Source organism: Dasypus novemcinctus, chromosome 5 (genome assembly GCF_030445035.2).
Source record: "Dasypus novemcinctus isolate mDasNov1 chromosome 5, mDasNov1.1.hap2, whole genome shotgun sequence".
Taxonomy (NCBI): domain Eukaryota; kingdom Metazoa; phylum Chordata; class Mammalia; order Cingulata; family Dasypodidae; genus Dasypus; species Dasypus novemcinctus.
In genome coordinates, this window is record NC_080677.1 from 75,779,420 (window position 1) to 75,805,439 (window position 26,020).

General features: G+C 36.1%; 1 protein-coding gene and 1 pseudogene across 5 annotated transcripts in view; both read left to right on the forward strand.

The window, feature by feature from the left end:
* The window catches only part of MAGI2 (membrane associated guanylate kinase, WW and PDZ domain containing 2), a 1,419,055-nt gene that overhangs the window by 831,000 nt on the left and 562,035 nt on the right, over nucleotides 1-26,020 (forward strand). For all 5 annotated transcript variants that reach the window (XM_058297943.2, XM_058297944.2, XM_071215009.1 and 2 more), the window contains one exon: nucleotides 14,796-14,915. In XM_058297943.2, coding sequence (XP_058153926.1) covers nucleotides 14,796-14,915 — 120 coding nt within the window. The remainder of the gene's footprint in view (nucleotides 1-14,795; nucleotides 14,916-26,020) is intronic.
* Nucleotides 2,894-3,650, forward strand: LOC139438968 (RNA-binding protein PNO1 pseudogene; annotated as a pseudogene).

Consider the following 26,020-nt stretch of genomic DNA (forward strand, 5'->3'; position numbering starts at 1 on the left):
TAAAGCTTATGTGTGTGTATTTTTTGTATACAACTTTATCATGTACTGCTAATCTTCATGTCAGATAATAACAAATTTCCTATCTAGTATAAAATGTCACTATCGCCTATAAATGGTATGACACTGCATTCCCAGGGTGCACATGTAGTATTACAGATGTAGTATGATAAGATTTGCCTGTGAAGTTTAGAAGCATTTGGAGGCTCAGCACTTGATCCTTCTATTAAATGTCTGCTTCAGTTCATAGCCTGCAGAAGCATCACTGATGTTATTATACCCTAAAATGGCAGCAAGATCAGCAAGACCCCATTATGTACCTTGCAAATATGCAATGCTCTCCGTATTAAACCTAGCATGTGGAGGAGCTTGTTCACAGCCTTGACTGTAGGAACAGATGTGTTTCTACTGTAGGTGCAGTATCACAAAACACAGAATTCCCCTGACAATGATTAGGTCAAATATCGCTTAAGAATAGACTTGTCTTGTTACTGAGAGCCACATATCTATATTACTTTCTCTGGATTCCACCCCCCACCCCAACCTTCTTTTGTTTCTGTGTATGGGAGAGCTACCTGGTTATTTTTGTTTTAAGAAGTTTTCAAAGAGAAAATAAGGAGGGGCACTCAAGGCTGGCATTTAACTTGCATCTTGTGGCTTTACAGGTATGAGTCTAGGAGTCTTCACCAAAAGCTGAAGGTGGGGTGGACAAACTAGTGCTACAGCTCAAATCTAGCTCACTGCCCATTTTTGTAAATAAAACTTCATTGGAACACAGCCATGCTCATTCATTTATGTAGTGACTATGGCTATTTGCACTTAAAATGGCAGAGTTCAGTTAGTTGCCACAAACGTGGTATGGCCCATAGATCCCAAAATATTTACTCTCTGGCCCTTGTAGAAAAACTTTGCAGACACCTAGTATGCAACTATCTTGGTATATAAAGATAACATTTAACTTAACTCTGTTGATTTTTATATGAATTAATGAATGCCTTGCAGCCTGTTGGGCCAGGCTTGGCCTTAAAAGCTTTCTTAAATACCAAAACTTCTAACCCTTCTTCTCAAGAACAGTATTTAATACTTTGGGCTTAAAAGCCAGACGACTATCACTGTAGCAGGTATAAACTTTCCAGCTGCCTGTTCTACTTTGAAGAGGTTTCTGAGCCACCTGCTAGGCTAATGGTGTTCTCATCTCTATTTTGTTTGGTCTCAATTAATCCTGGCAAGTAAGATTGTTTTCTTATTCTCTGTAAGGAAGGACAGGATTTATCTAAATTTACAAACATTTTCTCTAAAGAATCTGATATTTATTTTAATGATTCAATGTTAACTCAATCTTTGTTATCCTAGAAGTGCCTTAAAAAGCTTTTAAAAATTACCTTAGTATCTCATGATAATTGTAATCCTCACTTACACTGATTTTAAAAATCTGTGAGTCAAAGATATCTATTTGTTACAGTGTGGTTTTATTCTGATGGGTTAATAGAAACATTTCTAAGCTCACAATTCACATTCCTCTTCTCTGAATTGCTTTTTATTTATTTACTATCTAATCAATAAGGGAAAACAATAGCCTGGAATTAAGACCACAGTGTCCTGAGGGTGTATGATATTAGAGAGAAACCAAGTCCTGCTTTCTCCACCTTCTATCCTTTAAATCTGAGGGGTTACGTAGATCTAGGCTACAGGGCTGTGGGCTGCATGGTCTGATATTAAAGTAGCAAAAAAAGCAGAATTCGTATCCTGGCCTTTTTTTCTTTCAGGGCCATAAAATTGCATACCTGATGAATCTCTAGGTACTTGTGTTTTCTTTTTTCTCTGAATAATGGATATTTGATTTGATTGAGTCATTTTTTTCTTTTTCCTTTTTTCTTCAATTTCTTGAGGAGGAGCCAGTCCATGCAACTCAACATCTGATGGCTGCCATGGTCTTCAGGCCCGAGTAGAATGAATTGCCCTTTCCCCAAATATGAGCAGACCTTTTCTACACATGACTGCTTACTAACATAGAGTTTTAATTAAACACCTATTAACTGTAGCTGAATATAATATATTCTGCTATAGTATGATATTATATTTCCTCTGTAAGATTCCCTAATTCTGTTACATTTTTTTTTAAATAGAGAAATTTTAAGTTGTGAATGTCTGTTCTCATTTTCATCAACTATATAGTCAGAAATAGTGTGATAAACTATCAACTAAAACAATAGCCAATATTGTGAACATGAAAACTCCAAATACATAGGGGATTTTCCAACACAAGATTTCTAAAAGGAGGAAAAAATATCCCATCCAGGCACCTGGTGGATACCCATTAATATTTCCTCGTTTCCTTCCCTCCTTCCTCCTTTCCTTCCCTCTGGGATGGCTTGACATGTGTATTCTTGATCATCTAAATAAAAGAAAAACAGTTGATCACTCCACTATGTGATTTATGCCAGTAATCTGAGAAGTGTTTCAATGTTTTGAAATCCCTGAATGGTCAGCTGCCTTCTTACCTCCATCTGGATTTTCTGGTGTTCTGTAGATTCTGCATTCTGTGATTTACCTTGGACACTTCAGGATCTAAATGCCATAGAGACATGGAGATACTAAGAGTTAATGCCATTGCAAGATTCTAAGAGTAATAAAATGATTAAATTATGATCCACTAAACCTTCTCTGCTGTGAAGGTCAAAGAATAGAGTGTAACTGCATTGCTCAAAGGGCTGGTGATATCTGGATAGCCTGGTTGTGGCCCATATTAATTTTACATGAGGAGAGTATAAAAGCGTCAAACTAAATATATATTATATCTATTAAAAGTCACTGATCTTCCCTTTCTTTAAGCTTGGTATGGAATCTTGAAACATTATCTGTTGAACAATAAACTAGGGAATGGAGATTCTTGGGGATGGAAGCTGGAATGGAGGCACAGACCGCTGGGGCTGAGGATGGCTTTATCCAGGTCACCTGTGAGGGTGACCGACGGGCAAAGAAACGGCAATTTGAGCAGCTGTCCACGGCCAGAGATGGTGGGGACGCGAGCCACATGGACACGGAGGAGGACCGGCCCGCGAAGAGGCCCGTCTTCCCGCCCCTCTCCAGGAACAGGTTCATGGGTGGGAAAGAAGAAACTAGGAAAATTCTAGTCCCGGCTAACAAATACATGCTGTTAAAAGAAAACTGGATGAAGATGTTTACTCCTGTTGTAGAACACTTGGGACTTCAGATAGCTTTAACTTGAAATCAAGAAATGTAGAAATCAGGACTTGTAAAGAAACCAAGGATGTTAGTGCTCTGACAAAAGCAGCTGATTTTGTGAAAGCTTTTATTCTTGGATTTCAGGTGAAGAATGCACTTGCCCTCATCAGGTTGGATGGCCTTTTCCTAGAGTCTTTTGAAATTACAGATGTTAGGCCTTAAAGGGAGACCACCTCTCAAGGGCAACAGGAAGAATTGCTGGCAAAGGAGAGAAAACCAAGTTCACCATAGAGAATGTGACCAGGATGCGAATAGTTTTGGCTGATTTAAAAGTTCACATCCTTGGCTCCTTCCAAAACATCAAGATGGCAAGAACTGCCATTTGCAACCTTATCCTGGGAAATCCTCCATCAACGGTTTATGGCAATATTGGAGCTGTGGCCAGCAGAGCCACAGATCGATTGTGATTTTAAATCAGAGACTCTCTCTCTTGATTTTGGACTTTAGTGGGAAAGACCTTACATTCTACAAGAGTTCACAAGAAACTAAGGGAAGAATTTTTCAGTCACTTTTAAGCCTCAGTCCTTTCTTCCATTTTCAGAAGCATGGACACAAAGGAAAAGTTTGATCATATTCACACTTAACCGCTTTTAGTGAATTTACATATCAAAATTTAATACATTACTTAAACATTGAGTATAATTTATATTTTTATTTTAAATCATATTTGCAGATTTTACATTGTTTATAAGTCTCATTTGGAGGGAAACTTCTTGGTTAAATAGTTCAGTATAAAGTTACAGTTTAATTTATAAATTTATAACTTTTTATAAATTTGTGTTTCTTCTCTATGGATTGTAATTAAAAGTTAACTCAGAAAAAAAAAAATCTAGAGAATCAAAAACCCCTCTGTATTAATCCAAAAACAAATCAATTGGTAACAAAAGGACCATTCATCTTATTCCATTCTCTTAAAAATTTAATGAAATTAACAGTCAAATTCAAGGTTTTGAATTGCTATAGTATTTTTATCAGTGGGAGTGTAGTATTCTTTTTTCCTTGAATTAGGTAGGTTTTATCTACATACTGTAAGAATGGATCAAAAGACCAAGAATATTCTTTATCTAGGAATCTGATATTACTTGGGCAAATGATGTTATCTATTCATGCTTCTGCACCCATGAAATATGGATTTCTCTCTACTATGAATGCAAGTGAGGTCAAGGCAGAATTTTCATAAGGAAAATAATTTGTGCAATCTGGCTGACAGCACTCTCAGGTGAACTTTGTGTGAATGAATATGTAAAATTCAGGTTCTTAATTCTTAGTCACGAAAATACTGATGATTCAAATGCTGTGCAATTTGAATCATTCACTAGCTTTTCCCCAATGTATGCACATGTATATGTCAGTAGTCAATGATATCTTGGCCCTGTCAGTACTTAGGCATGGTCTTTTAATTTGGAAGCCTTAAAATTAAAAATATCCATTCATATTTTAATATGTATGCATTCAACTGCAAAAATAACTGCCCCATAGTCTGCTTATATTTGTTAGAGTATCCATGGATTCTGAATTCAGGTGATAAAGGAAGATGACATAAACTTTAACTCTTAAGTGAAATTACCCACCTCTACTTTTCATACACTCTAGCATTTACAATGGTGACATAATTGTGTCAGAGAAATTATGAAATCAAGAAAAGGATATGTTTGTCTAAGTAATTTGTTTTAACAGAGGATTTTATGGGTAATAATTCCACAATGCCTACTGCCCTTTTCCTTTATTTAGTTCAATTAGTATAGTTGTAGACAAGCTGCAATTTAACATTTAACATTTAGTGAATCAGATAACTTGGCAGAGTTATATTAGAAATCTACAAGATTTTCATTTGTTTTTTACTTTTTTTTCTTACATATCCTAGAATTTTTCTTAATACAAGAAATATTTTGCATTAGATATTTGTTTTTCCCTTACTATATTATTTCTTTAATCCTATGAGCTATATTCAAGCCTTGAATGTTTTACAAATTTAAGCCATATTGTTGAGCACATGGGACCCAAATAACTTATATTCATTAAATGATAATGAAAGTTATTCATAAACAAATATGAATGGAGATAAGTCAATTATTTTCCAAATTCATTTAACTTCTAAAGGAACATCCCACCAACTATGAAAAAAAAAATGTGCAGTTATGTAAGATAGCCCTGAGTTGGCCCAAAATGTGTCTCGTGGCTCTGGTCATCTATACAGTAGCAAATAAAGAATGGCTAATTTCCTCTGAACCCTTGCATGCCCCCAGTGCTCTATGGATTCCTGTTAATAAATCAACAATGAAATTTAACACTTCTTTTATGTTAGATTTTCTGAGATATGAGTGAGGTTAGACCAATGGCTCTTAATTTGTAGTTTTTGGAATTTCAATATCAGCATTACCTTGGAACTTGCTAGAAATGCATATTCTTGAACTCCACCCAAGACTTACTGAATCAGAAGCTCTGGAACACCGAGCAATCTGAGTCCTCCATGTGATTCTGATGCATTCTACATTTTGAGAAACACTGGGTTAGGATATGTCTTAATCCAAACAGTTAAACGTAAAATAATAATTAATAAAATATGGAGCATTAGTCTGAACCTTTCTATCCAGAGATAGTCAGGGTGAGGTTACTTCAAAAAGGTCTCTCTTTCTGAATGGTACTGTATTAGTTTGGCAAAGGGCTGCCAATTGCAGAGTACCAGAAATGAGCTGGCTTTTGTAAAAGAGACTTATTTAGGATAAAATCTTTTTTTTTTTTTAGTTCTTTTTTTTTTATTTTTTTATTTTTTTTTATTTTATTGACTTTGTAATAATATTACATTAAAAATATATATGTGAGGTCCCATTCAACCCCACCCCTCCACCCCACCTCTCCCCCCCCCCCCCCCCCAGCAACACTCCCTCCCATCATCATGACACATCCATTGGATTTGGTAAGTACATCTTTGGGCACCTCTGCACCTCATAGTCAATGGTCCACATCATGGCCCATACTCTCCCCCATTCCATCCAGTGGGCCCTGTGAGGATATACAATGTCCGGTGATTGCCTCTGAAGCACCAGGATAAAATCTTATAGTTCTGAGGCTATGAAGTATATCCAAATCAAAGTACCATCAGGGAAGCAGACTTGGCCCAATGGATAGGGAGTCCGTCTACCACATGGGAGGTCTGCAGTTCAAACCCCAGGCCTCCTTGACGGTGTGGAGCTAGCCCATGTGCAGTGCTGATGCATGCAAGGAGTGCCGTGCCACCCGGGGGTGTCCCCGGCGTAGGAGAGCCCTATGCACAAGGAGTGCGCCCTGTAAGGAGAGCCACCCAGCGCGAAAGAAACTGAAGCCTGCCCGAGAATGGCACCACACACGTGGACAGCTGACACAACAAGATGACGCAACAACAAAAAAAAGAAACACAGATTCCCGGTGCCGCTGATAAGGATAGAAGCGGTCACAGAAGACCACACAGCAAATGGACACAGAGAGCAGACAACTGGGGGGTGGGGGGAGGAGAAGAGGAGAGAAATAAATTAAAAAAAATAAATGAATTAAGAAAAAAAAAAGCACAATCAGACGTGCTTTCTCACCAAAGCCAGCTACTATTGATCCTGTTGTTCGGCCTGCAGTGAGGTAAGAGGGCAACCAATCTCTGCTCAGGTCTCTGCCTTCCCCTCCAGAATATACCATTTCCTGGTGCTCAGCTGCAGGCAACCAGGCATAGGACTTCTATCTCCCCAAGCCTCCTCTGTCAGTCAATGCTGCTACACTTTCTTCCAAAGTTCAGCTGCAAGCTATCAGGCATATGGCTCATGTCTCCCTGGGTCTTAGCTCTTTCAGACTTTTGGGGGCTTTCTCCATGCATCTCAGACCTGGAGACCTTTCTCTCACATGCAGGATCAAATATGGCAGCTCCCTTTTCCTGTGTGTCTCTATCGGACCTCGCAAGAGGGTGGAGACTCAACCTGAGTCATGGCTCACTGATGTAGCCCAATTAAAAAGGGCTATACCCATAGGATCAGGTTAGTTTAGAAGCATGATCTTTTTGGGATACATAAAAGAATTCCAAACCATTATAGTATCTAACACCTTTGATATATGCTAATACAACTTTTAACAATAATTGAGGACATGTTTTGAAATAATTACTGAGGCTTATAGCAACATACAGTTAAGAAAAGAAGTCAAAGTTACTACTGGTATTTTTAAAATGGATTTGTCAAATCTTCTGTATTTCATAAAACATGCATAGTGTTTTACAGAGGATATGAATGTTCTTTGCACCTAATAGGTAATTAATTGAATTGAATTGGAAGTTTTACTCTCTGGCTTTAATGCAATCCACCTCATTAGTTAATATGAAATGTATAAAACTCTCACTGCTTTTAATCTATCATTATCAATCAAGGACACAGCTAAATATTTGCTCTGTTTATTTTACCTCTGTATCTACATAAAACCATACTTCTAGATTTTATGTGATTGAAAATGAATGTAATACAACCTAATACCTAGGATTCTTACGTAATAACTGATTAGAAATAATGGCCAAAGTAATTTCATAAATGTTTTTGTTGAGAGCACATTTGCAAATATGGTAATGGTGTTCACACTTGCTAATGAGTAACCGACAAGCTAAAGAAGCATCTGAAGTAATCAAAGGGGAAAGTTAATTGCAGGCGGAATTCTGAGGAAGTCACCCTAGCTGTCAAGACTTATTTTCTCCAGGTTGCAGTTTAGGAACACCAGGAATAAAGAGAGAATATATTCAGAAACATGCCTAAGAACAAAATTCAGTTTCTCAGTTTTTCAGAGTGACCCATCTGCTTAGAACACATTGACTATAATTGATCAATTCCAAATTCATTATTTTAGCAAATATATAATGAATGCCTGCCACATGCCAGGCACTTATGAGTCACTTTCAGAACCTCATAAAAGACCACAATAACAATCGATGATTGCACTGAACCATCATGTAGGTAGTATTCCTTTCTTGTCCATGTGAGCCAATGGCAGTTTTTTGAAAACTGAAATTAGGAAATATCAGAAGGCTGAGGGGAAATGTGCTTTGGAATTACAATTACCATAAATGCCATGCTCTTTTATTCCTAAGGCAAAGGGACAATGTTCTTTGATTTTAAAAGTAGGATAATAATAATAATGAAAACTTCTTTGGCCCCCCCAGTTGCCATGGTAACAAAATGCCAAGTGGCCTTCATGTGCTTTTTCTGTGTATCAATACCATTTGGGAGCAAATTCATTCCCTTTAGACTTGTCTTTTGAACAGAGGTACAGTAGGCTTTCATTAAGTCATGAACAAGGTATTATTCATGTACTACTTAATTTAGCAATTAAATAAGCTCTTTTTAAAGATATGAAGTAATAGGAGATGAAGCAAAATCTCAACTTTGTAGCATTTCTTCCCTTTTAGCTCTAACTACAGTATTTACAGTATTTGGAGGAGTATCTATAAGACATAAGAATGAAGGTCAAAAACCATAAAATTTGTACTTAAATTTATTTTGGACTTTTCTATATACCACTTAGGAAAGTCCCAATATAACATAGAGAAACAATAGAAGAAGGTGAGCTTCAACTTCAGCTGTACAATTAGTCATCTCTCTTATCTTTTATTCTCCCTATCCTCCAACCTATTCCTAATGCTTGGTGATTACTTGTTACTATTGTTGAGTCTTGTTTCAATGGCACCTCTGTATTCATAATCTTTTGAGGGAGGAAAACAACTATAATTATTTTGGCATAAAAATAAGGTAAGTAACTGCTTCAAGAAATCCAATTTAAGTTTTCCTCCAGTACAGGTGTTAATTACCTTTAGCTGCAAATTACCATTGTACAACAAATACTTCATTACTTTTCACATGTGTTTGCCTTAATTTTAAATTCATATTTCTTTCCAAAAGGGTTTTCCTAGATCACCAATTGCTTTCCCTTTCTTCATTCACTGCCTTGCCAATTGATTTACCGCCAACTAATATTGTTTTCTTCCTGGATACATATATCTAAAATTATGTTTTCTGACTCTTGTTGTCTAAGGTGTTATGCCTGCCTATAAAGTTAAATGACCCACTAATCAAGTTTTATGAGCACTTTCACACTGTTCAAATGATTCAACAAATGGGGAAAAAACAAAACAACTTTTTACAACCTAGTGCTTAGGCTCTGCCTTTCTTATGTGCCTACCTAACAAAAGATGAAAGGGCATTTGTAAAGACTAAGCCATCATGTTCTACATTTCAGAGTGTAATCGAGAGAAATGAATTTATTTCCATCTGTCTTTAGGCATAATAACTTTACCTTTACAAGAAGCTGAATGAAGTTAATTGCATTAAGATTTTGATTACAAGAGATTCCAAAAATAACATACCAATGATGATGTTTGGTGGGATTGTATATCTCTTAGTAAAACTACTAATATTACTAGGGAGGAATTCAATCATGTTGCCATGGTGTTCATGTTTTACTTTTTGTAATGACCCTTCATATCTATTATTTTCCCCATTGCATGATAGGAAAACTTATGATCAACTAATTGGAGTTTTAATCCATGATCACTTATAAAAATATTAAAAGTAAAATGGAATATAGATGTCCTGAATTCCAGTTCTAACAACTTGGCTGTCACAACATGCTTCTGCCTTCTTCCTTTAAAAATGAAGGTGATATCAGGATATCTAAATATATGCACATGCACTGCTCATTAAAACCTGTCATGCACTACTGTCATCTATCAGTCCTATGAAAATCACTTTGAAAGTTCAAAAATTCCTACATTGGGCACCAATGTTAAACCAGTTGAATTAAGGTAGATCAGAAATAAGTGAAATTTCTTTTTTAAGAATTCAGTGATCCCTTCTAAAATACAGCAGATCTATTTGTAGATCTCCAGTTCCTTCCAGAGGAATCTAGCCAAACTGCCATTCGTCTCTGGCAAGCCAGTGGGCACAGGCTTTGTAGGCCTCTGCTTCATTTCAAGTCCTTTTCAAACAATCTCTCTCTCTTTCCTTCAGTCTTTCTCTCTGTGCTGTCTAAGATAACACTTAATCTTGGTCACCAGCCTTGTAAGTCCCAATTACTTGATTTCATGGTCAATTAATAGCTTTTATCACATTTCTAACATATTACATACTTTTTAATTATGCTTTTAATTTATTCTGTCTCTCCCAGTTAGTACATAAATTCCATGAAAATAGTGATTCTATTCTTTGTTATTTAAGGATATATTCCAAGTACCTAGAAAAGTACTTGGTACATAGTAAGTACTCAATTAATATATGAGGCACGAATACATGGAAAAAACTATCCATGATGTCATCTCGGCTCTTTCAGGCAACAGTTCTTAACATAGAACCCTTTATGAATGCTTAATATGTGTGATATATTGTCTTAAATACACTGTAGCAATTGTCTCATTTATTTCTCTTGTCAGTCCCATGAAGAAACAAATGGTTTTATTCCCATTATACAGATATGAAAACTGGAATTTATGAAAATGAAGGCTCTTGTTCAAAATAAGACTGATAGCCAGTGGTGGAGCCCCTATAAGCACAGGCAGTTTGATTCCAGAGCTCATTCTTTTCTCCAATGGTATAATTTTAAAGGCAGTTTCTCTTTTATCTAAGCCAGAGGGATTCTAATGGAGGAAAATTTAGGCTGAAAAGAAAGGAGAGTGGTACATTTTGTAAGCAGGACATTCTTAATTTATGTCCTCTCACATGTTTCATCAAGGAAAGTCCAACGAGAGAGACTACTATCTGCATGACATGAGAGTTGCCTTTTACTATAAATAACAGAATATGAACTTTTTCTGACTCCATTTACTTCTCAGTATTTTCTAGCCCCTACCTTTTCAACCAAGTCTTTTGACCAGAATTTGGGTAGAAAAGCCCTCTGCAGGGGAGCTGTGATCAGTCTTGTGTTTTCCCAGGGGTAATGAAAGAGTGTAGTGATAAGAAAGGGGAGGCAGACCCCAAGGACAGAGCCATCGCCTACTAAGGGATGGTGGTACTTAGAGCAAAGAGAGTGTAGAGAGAAGTATGATATTGTGGAGTTACAGGGCCTAGAATTTGCCAAATATTTTGGAAATGGAAGAAAAGAGCAAAGGAGGACTGACTCAAAGGTGACAGAGAAAGTGAAGAACAACAGGAATGGAAGAATGGTGATGACATTAGCAGGAGAGCGAGATGGAGAAAATATAGATTTTCATTATGATATCTCACTGAAATATTGATTCTTATTTGCTACCTGGGAATCCAGATTAGTGTGAAGTTTCAAGGAAAACATCTTCAGGCATTCAAGTCTCAAAAAATGGAGTGTAAAGATTAAATTAAAGATTAGTACATGGAAATTTTAGGGAATGGGAAAAATATTAAAGCTAGGGTAAACAAAAGTTGTAATAGAAGTAAAAAGTAGTCAGTACATTAACACTTCAGCTGGGAATAGGCCTATATAATATTATTAATGCATATTTTAAGTAGTAATCTAAATACAATTTTGTTCTATTGGGAAAATGGAGAAAAACGGGGAAGGAGTGGTGTGTGATGTGTGAAGGGTAGAAGTGTGGGCAAAAGGGAACTAAATCCTCATTTTATTTATTGGAAAGTCATGAAATAATGACTGAAGTGAAAAATTGAGATGTCATAAACAAATTATATAGAGATATGGGGTAAACCAAAACAATCATGTGTGGGGAGAAAGTAGGGTACCGAAGAGAGACAACTTTTTAAATTGTTAATAAGCCTTGTAGAATTGATTGAATCTTTATTTAAAATATCTAGAAATATAATTTTGATAAAAAATAAAAAATAAATTTTGAAAGTAGGCAGAGAAAGGATTTATCTTAGATAGATGGATGGATAATTCCAATTAAGTTTGAGGCTAGAAGGCAAAGAGAAAATATGGAAATAATGCACAAAGGAAGTAGAGATCAGGAAATTTAGGGATTTTGATTTCAAATTGCATCTTATTTTAACAAAAAGGGTAATCCAATGCCTTCTCCTAGAGGTCAGTGTAATTCAGAGTGGACAATAGTGGGAATTTGATCAAAGCAAGGAGATGTGTGAAAGGATTGTCAGGCAGTGGTAGATCAAAGTGGCAATAAATGATGTGAATTTGTAGGATAATTTGTCATGAAATGTCATGGTTTCTGCAGCAAGTGCAGCCTGTGAATGGAACAGCCATTCAATATGAAGTTCGGAGCTTATTTGGAGCCAAGGAACAGTGAGAATAAACTAAGGAAGGAAGCGATTCTAGGTTGTTCCCTGACCCTTAGTAGTTAGCAAGGCAAATGAAGCCAGATTTGGGCAACACAGCAGAGAAATTAGGAGAGAGCAAGAGACCAGAGGTTACAACTAGAAAGAACAGAATAAGAAAAGAGAATGGGAGATTGATGTCAAAGATGGGGATTTCAGAGTTTGAGGTTGTGGAGAAGAATTCTGCAAGCAACAGCAAGGCAGGCAATCTCCCAGCCCAAGCAGGAGCCAGCAGCAGGCAGGTCAGCAGCAGCAGGCGATACTGATGCAGCAACTGTACGTTGGTGTTGGGCCAAGGGGGAACATGGAGCCAAAGTGCTGAAAGTACCCACGGCCCTCCCAGGAAATGCACAACTCCAAACTTGTTCTCTAGAATTTGTATCAGGCGGGTTACTCCAGATACAGCGGCAGCCCTGAAAACTGTCTTGGAGCATGAGATTCTGTTCCCATATTACGCTAGGAATGCTTTGCCATACTGCAAGCAGTTAATTAGTCAAAGTGTGTAGTTTCTGAAGTATGCAGATAAATCAGAAAGGAAAATTGAATCTCAGGCATGTGATTTTTTCTTAATGATTAGAGTGTGCTCTAAAAAAACGGAACAACCAATTGATTGCCAAAAACCATGTTAATGCACTTTTAATTCACAAAGGTTAAGCACATAAAAGACAGGATATTGAAAGTTAAGGTTCTCATAGAAACATTAATTTGACAACATTATGCATGCTGGGCGTGGGAGGATTATATTTTATAGCATAATAGCAGTAGGAAATATTGCAAAATGCGGCACGTTAAACAAAATAGAATAACAAATTCAGGGGGAAGTCATTAAACTTGGTTAAGGAAGAAAATTGTTTTGAATCCCCTAAAGAAGAGTAGAAAAAAATACAATTTTAGAAAATAATACCTTCAAACCCTAAAAAGTGTTTTCAATGGAAATTGTTCGTATTCACCAAAAATCATTTTCCCTAGTACATTGCACATTCTGATATTAGTTTATGCCTGTCATTTGCAGTCCAGATTTGATCCTAATGGACCAAAAGGAGAACTGCCTGCCTATTTTCATGGCCTAGTAGATAAAGATTTCAAATCCAGAGAATAAAAGTAAAATGTAAGGGTTTGAAATACTTTTGATTTAGTCTTTAGAGAATATGAGGGAGATTTTAAACATGAAGAATCCTGCCACAGTACTAACTTGCTTGTATATTTGCCCTCTGTTTCTGCATACACTTTGCATGTATACATTATAGAAACTCTATTCCGACCACACAGAATGCCTTATGTAAGTGCATAGAAAAGGAAAGGAAGGAGCTTGAGGCATATTCAGGAATGGAAGTGGACCAGAAGCAGCCCTCAACCTTGAATATGGCTCTTTTCCTCCTGTTTCACAAACTGGGCAGTAGAGCTGCAAGTCCGGGCTTTCAGGTAGAGCCAGACTGAGCCACAGGCTGATCATCCACAGCTCCTGCCATCTCAGGCCACTGCAGCACATTCATTCTGTAGGCAGTGCAGGGAGCAGGAGCCATGGACCCCTAGAACCCTAGTAACCCTTAAAAGGGTGTCGCCTCCCAATCCACTCAGGACTCAAGGCTGTAATGAAGGATGGATGGAAGGTCATGCCAAGGAGTTGTTGGAGAGCCTGTGCTATGGGTTTTAAGGAAGATTCCTCCTGTCCAATTGGATATTATATTACTAGCATAATCACTAACTCAAATGTAATTATTATTCTTGTTCAATTATTGTTTTATTTTAAGTAATAGTGAAGATTTTTGTGATCCTTTAAATCACATAAAAGTTATCCTTTGGTGCAAATTTAACAAATGAAAACCAACACCCCACCACCACCACCACCACCACCACCAAAGGAAGCAGATCATGAAAATAGAAAGATAAATTGACATCTTTAATAACATTTCTGTTTTCCATTATAGTTTATGTCACAGCACAGCAGTCTACAGAACAATACATGTCCATTCAGGGAGTGAAATACGTAAATGCCTGAGCCAGCAGACTCCTGGCCCCCAAACCACCTCCTCAGAAAGAGCACAATTGTCTACATTTTTCCCTCTGCAGCCACATTCCATGGCAATGAACTCTTTGTAAGCATGAGGAAGAAAATGCTTTGCATGTTTACTTTAATCTTTACTCCCTGCTATTTTTCTGTTGCCAAACAAACAGAAGGACAAATGCAAACTGCCAACTCTCAGATACACAAACAAGTGCTCGTGAATACTCAGAAGTATGGTGGTATTTCTAAAGTTCAAGAACAAATCACTTAGTCTTTTGTTTTAAATTTTTCTTATTCAGGCACCACAAGGCCACATAAGGAAGGCGAAGTCCCTGGAGTGGACTATATTTTCATCACTGTTGAAGATTTTATGGAATTGGAGAAAAGCGGTGCCCTCCTAGAAAGTGGGACCTATGAAGGTGAGCACAATTTTACAGCTATCTCAATTCCTTGTTTGATCACATTCTTTCTCATTTGATTGTAATGCGTTAGCACACCAGATTACCAAGGTGCTCCTGTTCTTGCTTTGGGACTTTAATTAGGTAATTTTCAAAATGTATTTCCTAAAGGAGCATTAAAATACATCTGGGTTAATTCTCATCTTGAGATGCTGAGAGAAATGTAAATGTATATACCCAATGAAGTATCCTTTTGTCTCCTGAGGCAGAGCTGTGTTCTTCCAGATAAAGGAGCTTCATCTCTAGGCAGGACCTAAAAGAATGCATGCTGGAGTTCCATCTCTGTCCTTAGCTCTGTGTGACTTTCTCAAGATCATCCACTTCTCTGGCCTTTACTAGCCTCACATGCAAAATGATGAAGTAAGATAATATGACTTGTGGGTGAGCTCCAAAGCTCTACCACAATAGCAAGTCTCCTTGTATACCTGAGTTAAAAATGGGCAACAAATAAAAACAAAACCCTCAATGGGGATTTCAGTGGAAGAAGCATTGGCTTTATTACTTATCTGTTGTAAATATTAAATGACTCAGTAAATATCTCTGAACTTCAGCAGTCTTACCTTGAAAAGTACAATATAAAGAACAGTATATTGGAACAACAACTTTTACTCTATTAAGTTACATTTATATGCATGTAGTTTAAGTCTAATGTAATTATATATGTGTACATATCTAATGAAATTTTTAAATAACATAACTAAAAGTAAAAACAAAGAAAGCACTTTGCCTTCCTATCTAACCAAGTTATTCTATATGTAAAGTTAATTATTATTAAGTCCAAAGATAAATCTAGTTTTATTGAATGGCATTTAATAGCAAATGACATATTTAAAATTCATATATATACATTGCTGCTTAGGTCATCAAAACCTGAGACCTGCCATCATCAGCAAATAAAATGGATCTGCCATGCTAACACTTTGGTCCTCTACCTCATCCTTCATTTAATTACTGATATTCAATGGACTTAAGTTATTCAAGAGCTGAGTATTTTGAGATTGTTAGACAGAAGTATTAAAATCTCTTTCAATACTTAGGTCTCCTGAGCCAACTTAGTGATGGCTGAGACGTTTAGCCGCTTATTGCCACATTTACAGGAAATAGGCAAAATCCCCAGAAAAGAGTAAAAAGTTTTATGTGCTCGTGCTCTATCTTTTGATTTTGTCAAAAACAAGTGAAAATAGAGATTGATCAAAAATATTTTAAGAATAGAAGGCTGTGTGGATGATTTAAGCTTCCTTAAATTATATTTGAATATAGTTGCCTGTATAAATCCTAGAAAATAATTAAATCAAAGAAGTCAGAGTAAATGCACATTTTATATAATATTTTCCTGTGGGCTTTGTGACATTCATTAGTTTGTATGTCTGTCATTAATAGGGTATTGTATCTAATTTATTTAAATATCTTATTTACATAACAAAGAACCAAGGGCTTAATACACAGGAGTGTTCTAATAGTAATATGACCTAATAGTAGCATGACCAATAATATGTTTTTTCTTTTTGTTTAGAAAATACTTTATAAACTGTTTATATATAGGCTGAAAAAATTCAAACAATTTTTCATGTTTAGTTTTTATTATTCTCATGATAAGTTAGATGTCAATAGATATAACATCGACATTGAAATATATAGCATAAATTTTATGTTCCAGTTACATTTTGAGGGAAATGTCTTAAAACCACTCAAACATAGCTAAGCTTTATGAGCCCAGGGTAAGTTATCCTGAATCTTCTGCAGATATCCTTTAAGTACCATGAGTTTAGTTTTTTGTGTGTTTAGTGCCAACTTGCTAATCACCCTAGTATACATATAACCGCTTACTGAATAGTAAGGCTAATTAACCTATAAGATTTCGGGGCATCAATATAATTGCTTTACCAATGCACATTTTGTTCTTGGATGAAAAAGAATCTCTTTTCTCAGGACAGAAGCAATAAATATCTGGGTGAATATACAGGGAACATTCTCAAATCTCAGGGTCTTTGGGTTTTCCTACTAGAGCCAGTAAAGTTCACATTCTAATAAAAAAAAATCACTGCTATTCCTTCAGGATTTGTCATAGACTCTAAACTTAGGGACACCACTTAATGGGTTATTTTTCAAGGAAACCTAGGGAATGCCTTTTCTTTTGTTGGTGATTTTAGAATGTACAAAGTAACAATCATGTGCTACTCCACCAAAGGAAGACCTGAGAGCTTTCATATTTGTCAAATTTTCATGATATCATTCTCCCCTAAGTATGCTTTAAATAAAAGCCCAGTTTCTCTATGTTGTACATTCTCCTTTCTGTAGTGTTTGGGTCACTACACCTTCCCTCCTTGCTAGTGCATTCTCATGCCCTGAGCCAGACTAGAAAATTCATGTCTAATATAGAGTGAATACACCAGTGGAAATAATAAGGGATAAATTTGCTCTCAGTTTTAAAGTTACAGATCTTCTTTTAACAGAGTGGAGTCCTGAAGACGGTAAGGACTTCCTAGAACTCAACCCACAAACCAGAATAGCAAGACCACTAATGCAACGGAGGTAAAGAGACAGCCCCTGCCTTGTCTTACCCATCCTAAATGCTTCCCAAGTTGATGGTGTTTTTTTTTTCGGGGAAATTGAGAATTCCCTCTTTTTTATTAGCAAAAGTCAAGAAAGTCTTCTATAATTAATGAGAAAAGCTACTCATTGTTGAGAAAACAACCTTTATAGTGTCACCGATCTTCATCCTCACCCCTCAATTTTAGAATAGGAAATCTACCCAAAGAGTGGTTACATAGAAAAATATATTCTTTTTAAGCATCTCTCATATGTAGACAGTTTTGTCTCATTGTCTACTTTTCTTTTTTAATCTTGGTGGTAACTCAAATGGAACTTGTCCTTTGCTTAGAAATTGATTGGACTCTTCTGGATTGCAGTTCTGCCTCTTAGAAATGGGCTGAAAGTCCTTGATCCAAAAAAGCAATTATTTTATTTACTGGAGCCCATGAGGAAGGCCTTAATTTGCCTTAATAATATATACATATTTAGTATTCCTAAATTATGCCATGTTTTAGTTCCCTGGCTGCTAAAACAAATATTATCAGTGGGTTAACTTAACAGCAGGAGTTTTTTGGCTCAGGGTTTCAGAGGCTAGAAGGCTTGCTTTTATCTGGGGTGGGTATTTTTTCACAGGCTGGGAATCTTTGGGGATGCTTGTTTTTTTCTGTCACATGGCAATGCAAATGGCGACGCCTTCTTTCTCTTCTGGGTTCCGTTGACTTCCAGCTTCTGGCTTCTTCCTGGGGCTTCTCTCTCCATCTGACCTCCACTCTACTTATATTACTCTTTAATCCACTAATCTGGATTAAAGCCCAACCTGATTTAGTTGGGTCATTACCATAACCTAACTGAAATAACATCCTGGAGAGATCTTATTGACAGGGAGTCCATGCCCATCAGAATGAGACCAAGACCAAGACCAAGCATATGTCCTTGGCTGTGATAGTGACTGCAAGTGTTGGTAAAGGGACTATATTCCAAGACTTGGGTGAGCTCATCCTCACCTTTTTGTGAATCATTTTAAAAATCCTGATATGATATCTATAATATGTACAGTTCAGTGCTCTGTCTCTTAGGGAAAAAATCCTGTCTTTGAACATTTGCTTTCATTTAGAAGTGGATATTATTGCCATTTTGCCAGCATTTCTTGATTTGTAATTGCTATCACTGCCCAAATGATCTACCTTTGTAGCAGAATTTAGTGACACTTTTACAAGCCTTTTTCTATTTAGAAAACTAAGTTTATATTCATGTCTGAGGTATAATCTCATGCCCCAAGACTGACCATGGTACTCTGCCAACTCATCCCAGCATCCTATTTTCTCCTTATCTGGACATTTCAAGAATATAGTCTTGAATATTGATCAATCATCCAACAATTGAATATGGATTCTGTTAGCCCTCTATTAGCACCTTATGAGCAACTATTAGCCCCACCCTCAAGTTTATTATAATTAAAGAGTTAGAGTTAACAACTTAGAATGAGCCAGTTTAATGGTTTTAAGTAGGAAAAAAACTTCATCCATCCACCCCACCCAGAAGCGTACTGATTCATAACAATGAACCCATAGCATAGACTAGTTGAAATACAAAATAAAGTGAGCATATCCAAGGGTGAAGGAGTCTCAAAGTTGGAGCACTTTGTAAATGCAATTAGTTGAACAATCACAAGTTTACTATCACTTCCTTCTGATCAAAACTAATTCCTGTACTTCTGGATCAGGAAAAATTGCACTCTTGGGGGATAAATTTCAGGATTACTAGATCAAGGCACAGTGATATGGCTTGTGATAAGTAGCACAACAACATTGAGAACCTTCATGTGGCTACTGAAGATCTAGGCTTCATCTGAAATGGAGCACAGAGCTCTTCAGGTGAATGCAGGTAATTTCCTTGTAACTAAGGTCATATGCAAGGATAGGTGAGACAACAACGAAGTGGAATTAAGTGGATGATTCTGGTCACCTAAATGTTAATTACTGTGTAAGAATCTGGAGGGAAGCAGTTTCCTTGGGAATTGTCCAAAGTGCTGAATTACCCAGGGCTCTAAATCAGTGAATCTAGCCTGACTTCTTCCAGTTTTCTGGAATGTTATAATCATGGCTTCACTGACGACAAACACCAGTTGTCTGCCACAGCCTATGTTCTGAATGTCATAATTAACCAACCCCAAGTCCCCTGAGCTGTGCCTAGACTGATTCCATTTAATTCACCAGTTGAGATCACCCACAGCCATGTTCCCAGGCAGCACATCCGTTGTACCATCTGCTACCATATTTTATTGTTTTGTTGAAGCAATTTACTGAAGAGTCTGCTAATTCTCAAGTTAAATGTTTCTTTCAAGTGGACATAAGGCCAATCCTAGAATTGTCCTGATTTATAGGAGGATCAAATCAAGAAGACCATTTTTTTATTTGGATATCTGATAGTACAGTGCAAATATGCGCTCACACTTACCATCACCTTAATGCAGTGGTGTCTTTTAATCATGCACCCTAACCTGTGCACAGGAACTTAAGCCTGCTGCAAACAGCACACCTACTTTCTTGAACAGTTTTATTATGAGAAATGTGGAATTCAAGTTTTCTCACATTTGTGTATAAAGCAGTGTTGTACTTTCTGAGATAGCACATGGAGTCCTATGCAAAATAAGTGTTAAGTACAAATAATTTTCTAAGGAAATTAGCTAAACACTTTGGTGATAAGAGATACAACAATTTTTACACAAATATCCATTTCATTTTATTAATTAAAACCAACCCTTACTGGCTTTTTTTAGTATGACCTTGAAGCATTTATTATTCAAATTTTGAATCTCTATCCCCAATTAAGATATCATTGGTTGATAAAGAGATACTCATTCCAAAGAAAAAAAGACATCATTAGCACTATAAATAGTCTTGAGAAAAACCAGTGTTTCAACAGCTCAAGTTTCTACCTGTTGTAATGTAAATAGTATTTCCAGAAGGGCAGATTGATGCTTAAATTGATGCTAAGATTATTGTCATTCTCAGAGACAGAAATGAGATAAAATTTAATTTTTTCTTTTTCCTTTGTGCCCTATTAAAAGAAAAATTTTGACTATATAAAAATAGTAATAGTAGATTCTGAGCTTGCAGTTAAAAGGGTACAACTGTTCTTACATATCCAGGTGTAACATTTCCCTTTTGATACTTCCATTTCTTTCCTTTGGTAATTTATTCCTATTGTGGAAGATTCTAGACCATACATAGAGTGTACATAGAGGAAAACACATTTAGTGAAGGTATAAACCCCGTTCCGATCTTACAATGTCAATTTTTTGGTAAGTGATTTCAGTTTATATTCAAAACTGTTGACCGAGAGTATATGATTCTTGCATCTGCTTTGCTCCTATGTAAGACACTAAGACTGGAAATGTTATTGTGCAAAAGGAGAATGTGACAAACATTTCCTCAGTTTGGGACTTTTGTAAGCTCAGTCTTTTCTAAAATATACAGTGAAAATGTTATTTTTAAATATTTTCCTAGAAAAAACTAAAAGAAATGACCCAAGCAATTTATTAAGCTCATTATATAATATTTGCTTAAGACTAAAGTCAAGGAAAATGAAGTGACTAGTTTCCTGCCACCTAAACCATAGTATTAAGCAGTTTACTATTAGTTCTCTAAATTTCTGTTCAGTTGTAGCTGAAATGAACAGGAACAATGTTTTAGGGTTATATTGTTAAAATAAGGCCAACATTCTTGGGCATAGGACTCACTTCACGGACCCTCTAATGTCTCATTGTAGTATTAGATAAAACATAGGGTTTTAATCCATTTCCCTCAAGCTCATCTCCTTCATGACAATGATGTTATAACTCCTGTACACATCTCCTGGCAGGTTTTATCTGAAGTAAATTGAGATTCTGCCTGAAAAAATCATCATAATCCTCATTGAGAGGAAAAATTGCATGACTAAAGATCTTACTTATTTTCTCAAAACATTATATTTTCTCTCTCCTGCTTCCACAAACAGAGCTTATTTGGCTTTCCTGATTAGGTGAAAATTTTTAAAATCTCTGAGTTGTTATTCTAGATGGACAAAGAAAAGAAAACAACATTGATGATAAAGACTTTATAATGTTATGATGTATATTGCTGCGGGTATGATTATATATTGAGATTAATTCACTGGATCTGACAATGTAGAGACTTTTAAAGACACTAAATTGACTCATCCCATCAGAGGCAAACAAGAGTCTTGACTAAATCGATTACAACAGTCTTTTACATGAGGGCCCATTAGTGTTTCCCTCAAGTAACATCACCCTAAGGATGATTAACGGCTCTTACATGTTAAGTCTTAGATTCCACATATGGACCTTCATAAAACAAAAATTTTATTTATTCCAGTGGTTTTCAGTGGTGCCCTAATGTTCCTTTCCTGCCAAAGTATTTTCAAGTCAATGATTTGAAAACTATAACCTAACATCCTACTCTATGAAGGGCATATTTGTATTTGAACTTCAAATCAGAAAAAAAGTTCCTAAGATATGCTTTCTTTACGTTTTCTGTATTCCTAATCTGAGGGACAGAGAGGACTAGAATCTGGTCCTCTCAGCTCTGTCATTTCTCTCAGGAAGAATAAAAAACATCAAAATAGGAAAAGCAATGCCTTAAATTTTATTGTTACACAAGTGCTTTGTTTCAGAAACTACTGCTCTCAAACTCTAATCTTACACTAGATGTAGATGGTTTATGAATTGTTTTATAAACTGTAACTTTTATTCAGACTTCACACAAAAACAATATCTAAAAATTCAAGGTCTTCATTGATCATGCTGCAAAGAAGACAGTCATGCTGAGTGGTTTGACCAAAACTTATAAAGTAAAATTTCTCAGAAATATCCTGATGCCATGTGTTTAAATACAATCATATTGTAGACTATTCATACTATATAAAAGCTCTTCTTTGTTGAAAACTTCGAAAATCTGGCCATTATGGCAAATAATTCATAAGAGATTAAAATTTAATATGCTGAAAGAGTCAGTCTTCCCTTAAATAATTGTTCTTTTAGACCCTTGTAGGCTGCATCTTTATGTAGCAACCAGATAAATTGAGGATCAACAGATCAACACACCTTGTCTGCATGGAATGTTTCCATGAAAGTGAATTCTTAAAGACTCTACAAATGTGAAATTTAGGGACCAACAAAGAGCACAAATCAATATTAATTTAACAAAATAAGTTTGACTTATAATGTTTCCATATTATTTAGATGGACCACACTGGCTTCCTTTGTGTTCATCAAACAGGAAAAGCACATTACTACCTATGAAGAGTGTTAAATTTGTCTTTTCATCTTTCTGGACTACTCTTCTCCCAAATATCCATTGCCCTTTCTCATTTTAAGACAGTCAATCAAGAGTCATATCTTCAAGAAACCCTTCCCTGACCACCCTATCCAAAATTGTACCTGCTATTATTCTCTACCCCTTCTTCTGACTTATTTTACATTATTGCATTTATTAAAGCTGACAATAAATTCTATATCCATTTGAAAACTTCAAGCGGTCAGAAAATTTGTTTGCATCACTGCTTACAATGGTCTGAGGCACCCAGGAAATGATCAATAAATATATGTTGAATGAATGAATTCCTAGGTTCCTTTCTCTAACCCACCTATGGGAACCTTTTAAGCCCAGTGTGAGGTTCAGCCTACCTCATGACCTGGGACCCATCACTTCCTAGTTCAAAGAGCTCTAGGTCAATAGTTTAAAGCTGCGATATCACTTAGGCCTTGGAATCTGGTTCTGGGTTAACCTTGTTCCATAACTGTAGTAATTATATTCTTGAATTAATTCCCATGATTAACTCTGTGGGTCCCCGTTCTGGCATCCCATGCCTGTTTCTCTCTTATTTAGTATACCACTTTCTCCAGAGTATAGTTTTTCTCTTGTTATACCATTTCTATGATCTTGTTTTCCCTACCCTTATTCATGGTGTCACAATGTATTAAATCACTTAAGCCCTAAATCTGGTATACTTGGTTAATAAAACCATATTCTACACTAATCCTTCTCTCCATGCAAGTTCTATTGCTTGTACCCCATAATGTTTGTCTTTGTTCATATTCTCTTCTATCTCCCTCCCCCAGCGTACTACAGAGACTTCCATGATTTCTCTGCTTCCAGTACAGAAAATCAGCAGAGAGTTTAAAGAGCAGAAATAATGAGCTCAATCCTTTTAGGAGTGGTAGAAAGTCCTGGGAGAAATTGAAAAATATACCGATTCAGAAATTTATTTTAAAACAAAGAAACTAGCATGTGTGTTCTCTCACTAAAGAAATGTAAAGGCATTGTAACTAATCTATGTGGTACTTGGAATTCATTAGGTTTTACTGACATTTTCTGGCAGGTTTTCAGTAAACTATACGGGGGCATGTGTTTGCTCATTATTCATTTATTCTTGGTAGAATTAATAAAAAAGAAGTGAAAATAAGATTTCGTTCAATTATTAATTGAACATTGTTAATAAGATATCTAGCCCCCAACCTCACCCTTCTCTTCTTTCTTTTTACAGTAGGGTGGTTTTGGACTTACTTGTAATATCTGAAAGTTTGATTTCTTTCACAAAAATGATAAATGTGAAAAATACACACTAAAAATCCAAATACTGATGTTAATTCAAATATTTAACACATAGAGTTAATAAGCAAAAATTTTAAACAATATACAGTAGACTCAAGCTGAGATGAACCTAATCATAACAGGTAAAATAAAAGGAAAAGACTTAAGTTAAAATTTTCTGGTGAGATTTCTTTCTTTTTCTCCAACTCCCCCCACACCACCCCGCTCTATCTAAGGAAGTTACAAGAGGATACAGAGAAACCTGCCCTTTGCACTGCCATCTGACTTTGGAGGATGCTGTTTCCTAAAGGAATCTGTGGCCTCTGTACTGGTACACAGGAGCAGAAAGGGTTTACCAGACCAGGTCCCTCAGGGTGGTTTCCAAGAGGTTTAGATACTTCCAATTCTGCTCCCACTCTATAAGTTGTGAGAATATATTTTTTGCATACATAAAACTCCCAAAGAAAAAATTTCTGACACAGCCATCTGGTTTCCCTGGAGAAGAAGCAAGTATTATTATACTTGTGGTAAAGTATAACCTGCTGCAAAAAGGGCAGTTGCTATCATTTCTATCTCCAAGGTTGTCCAGGAATATGATTTTTCAAATGGTTTCTGCATGTTTGGTAATTTTAACTATTCTATTCCCTCTCTTCCCAACTCTTCTCAATTTAATAAGCATTTCATATATGATAGACTGTAGCAATAAATTAGAGGAGGATGCATACATGGCTGTGTGTGGTGATGGAGACTCCTAGAGGCAGGCAGATGGGCAACCTGACAGTAATAGACATGAGAAAAGTACAGAAAGTGTATAGAAGAAATTAAAGAACTGTCTCTGCTGGGGTCATTTGTTATACAAAGAGCACTCATCAGTCTACAGGGCTTTGCAGCCTAGCACAGCTATTGATCTTATTAATAATGACGAAGAAAAGGTTAAATTATACAAGGAAAGATAATGTTTGAGAAAGATTTTCTTCAAAGTTGATTACAATTTTAAAATGTGGTAGTCTAAAGGGGAAAGGCTACAGTATTCACCTAAATAGAATGCCACATTCTCTGACAATGTCAGTCAAGTGGGATGTATTTTCGTATAAAAACAGCCCTGCAATTCTATGTGTTAAAACATCTCTTGGTATGAAATATTTTAACTATCTTCTGTCTAGAAGCTATGTATAATATACATGTAAATTTATATTCAAATCAGCATTTTATTAAATTTTCTCAGCAATTCATTTATAAAGGCATTCTATAAATACAGACAAATCTGATGTTCTTAAATGCCTACAACATTCTAAGCATATATGAATACACTTAAGAAAAATGACTAGACAGTTTAAATTATATTATAATGAGGTTGGAAACTGCATATTCTTTGGCCCCATTAATGTTTGTGGTTTTTTTTAATCAGAAATTCTGTATGTAGCATATATGCAAAGCAACTAATATATGTGCTGAATTTTCAATAGATCTATAAAAACTATTGATGTATTATCACATTGTTAAAGTTAATATATTAATAAAATATAAATTTACAAGTTCATTCATTTCTTTTTCCAGTATACATGGTATGTTCATATTTTTTTCACTTTTTCAGATAATCATCTGTTTCCCTAGGGATCTTGAGAAGGGATAGCTATAGGTCACTTTCTTCAAAGCCTATTTGACTATTGAATAGTATTATGGACTGAATTGTGTTCCCCAAAAAGATATGTTCAAGTCCTAACCCCTTGTCCTGTGAAGGTGACATTATTTGGAAATAGGAAATTTGAACATGTCCTTAATTAAGATGTGGCCAGTCTAGGTAAGGATTGGCCCTGATCCAATATGACTGGTGTCCTTATAAAAAGGACAGAGCTAGACACAGATCGATGGACAGAGGAGAGACTGTCATGTGACAACTGAGGTAGAGATTGAAGCCCAAGGATTGCTGGAAAACCACCA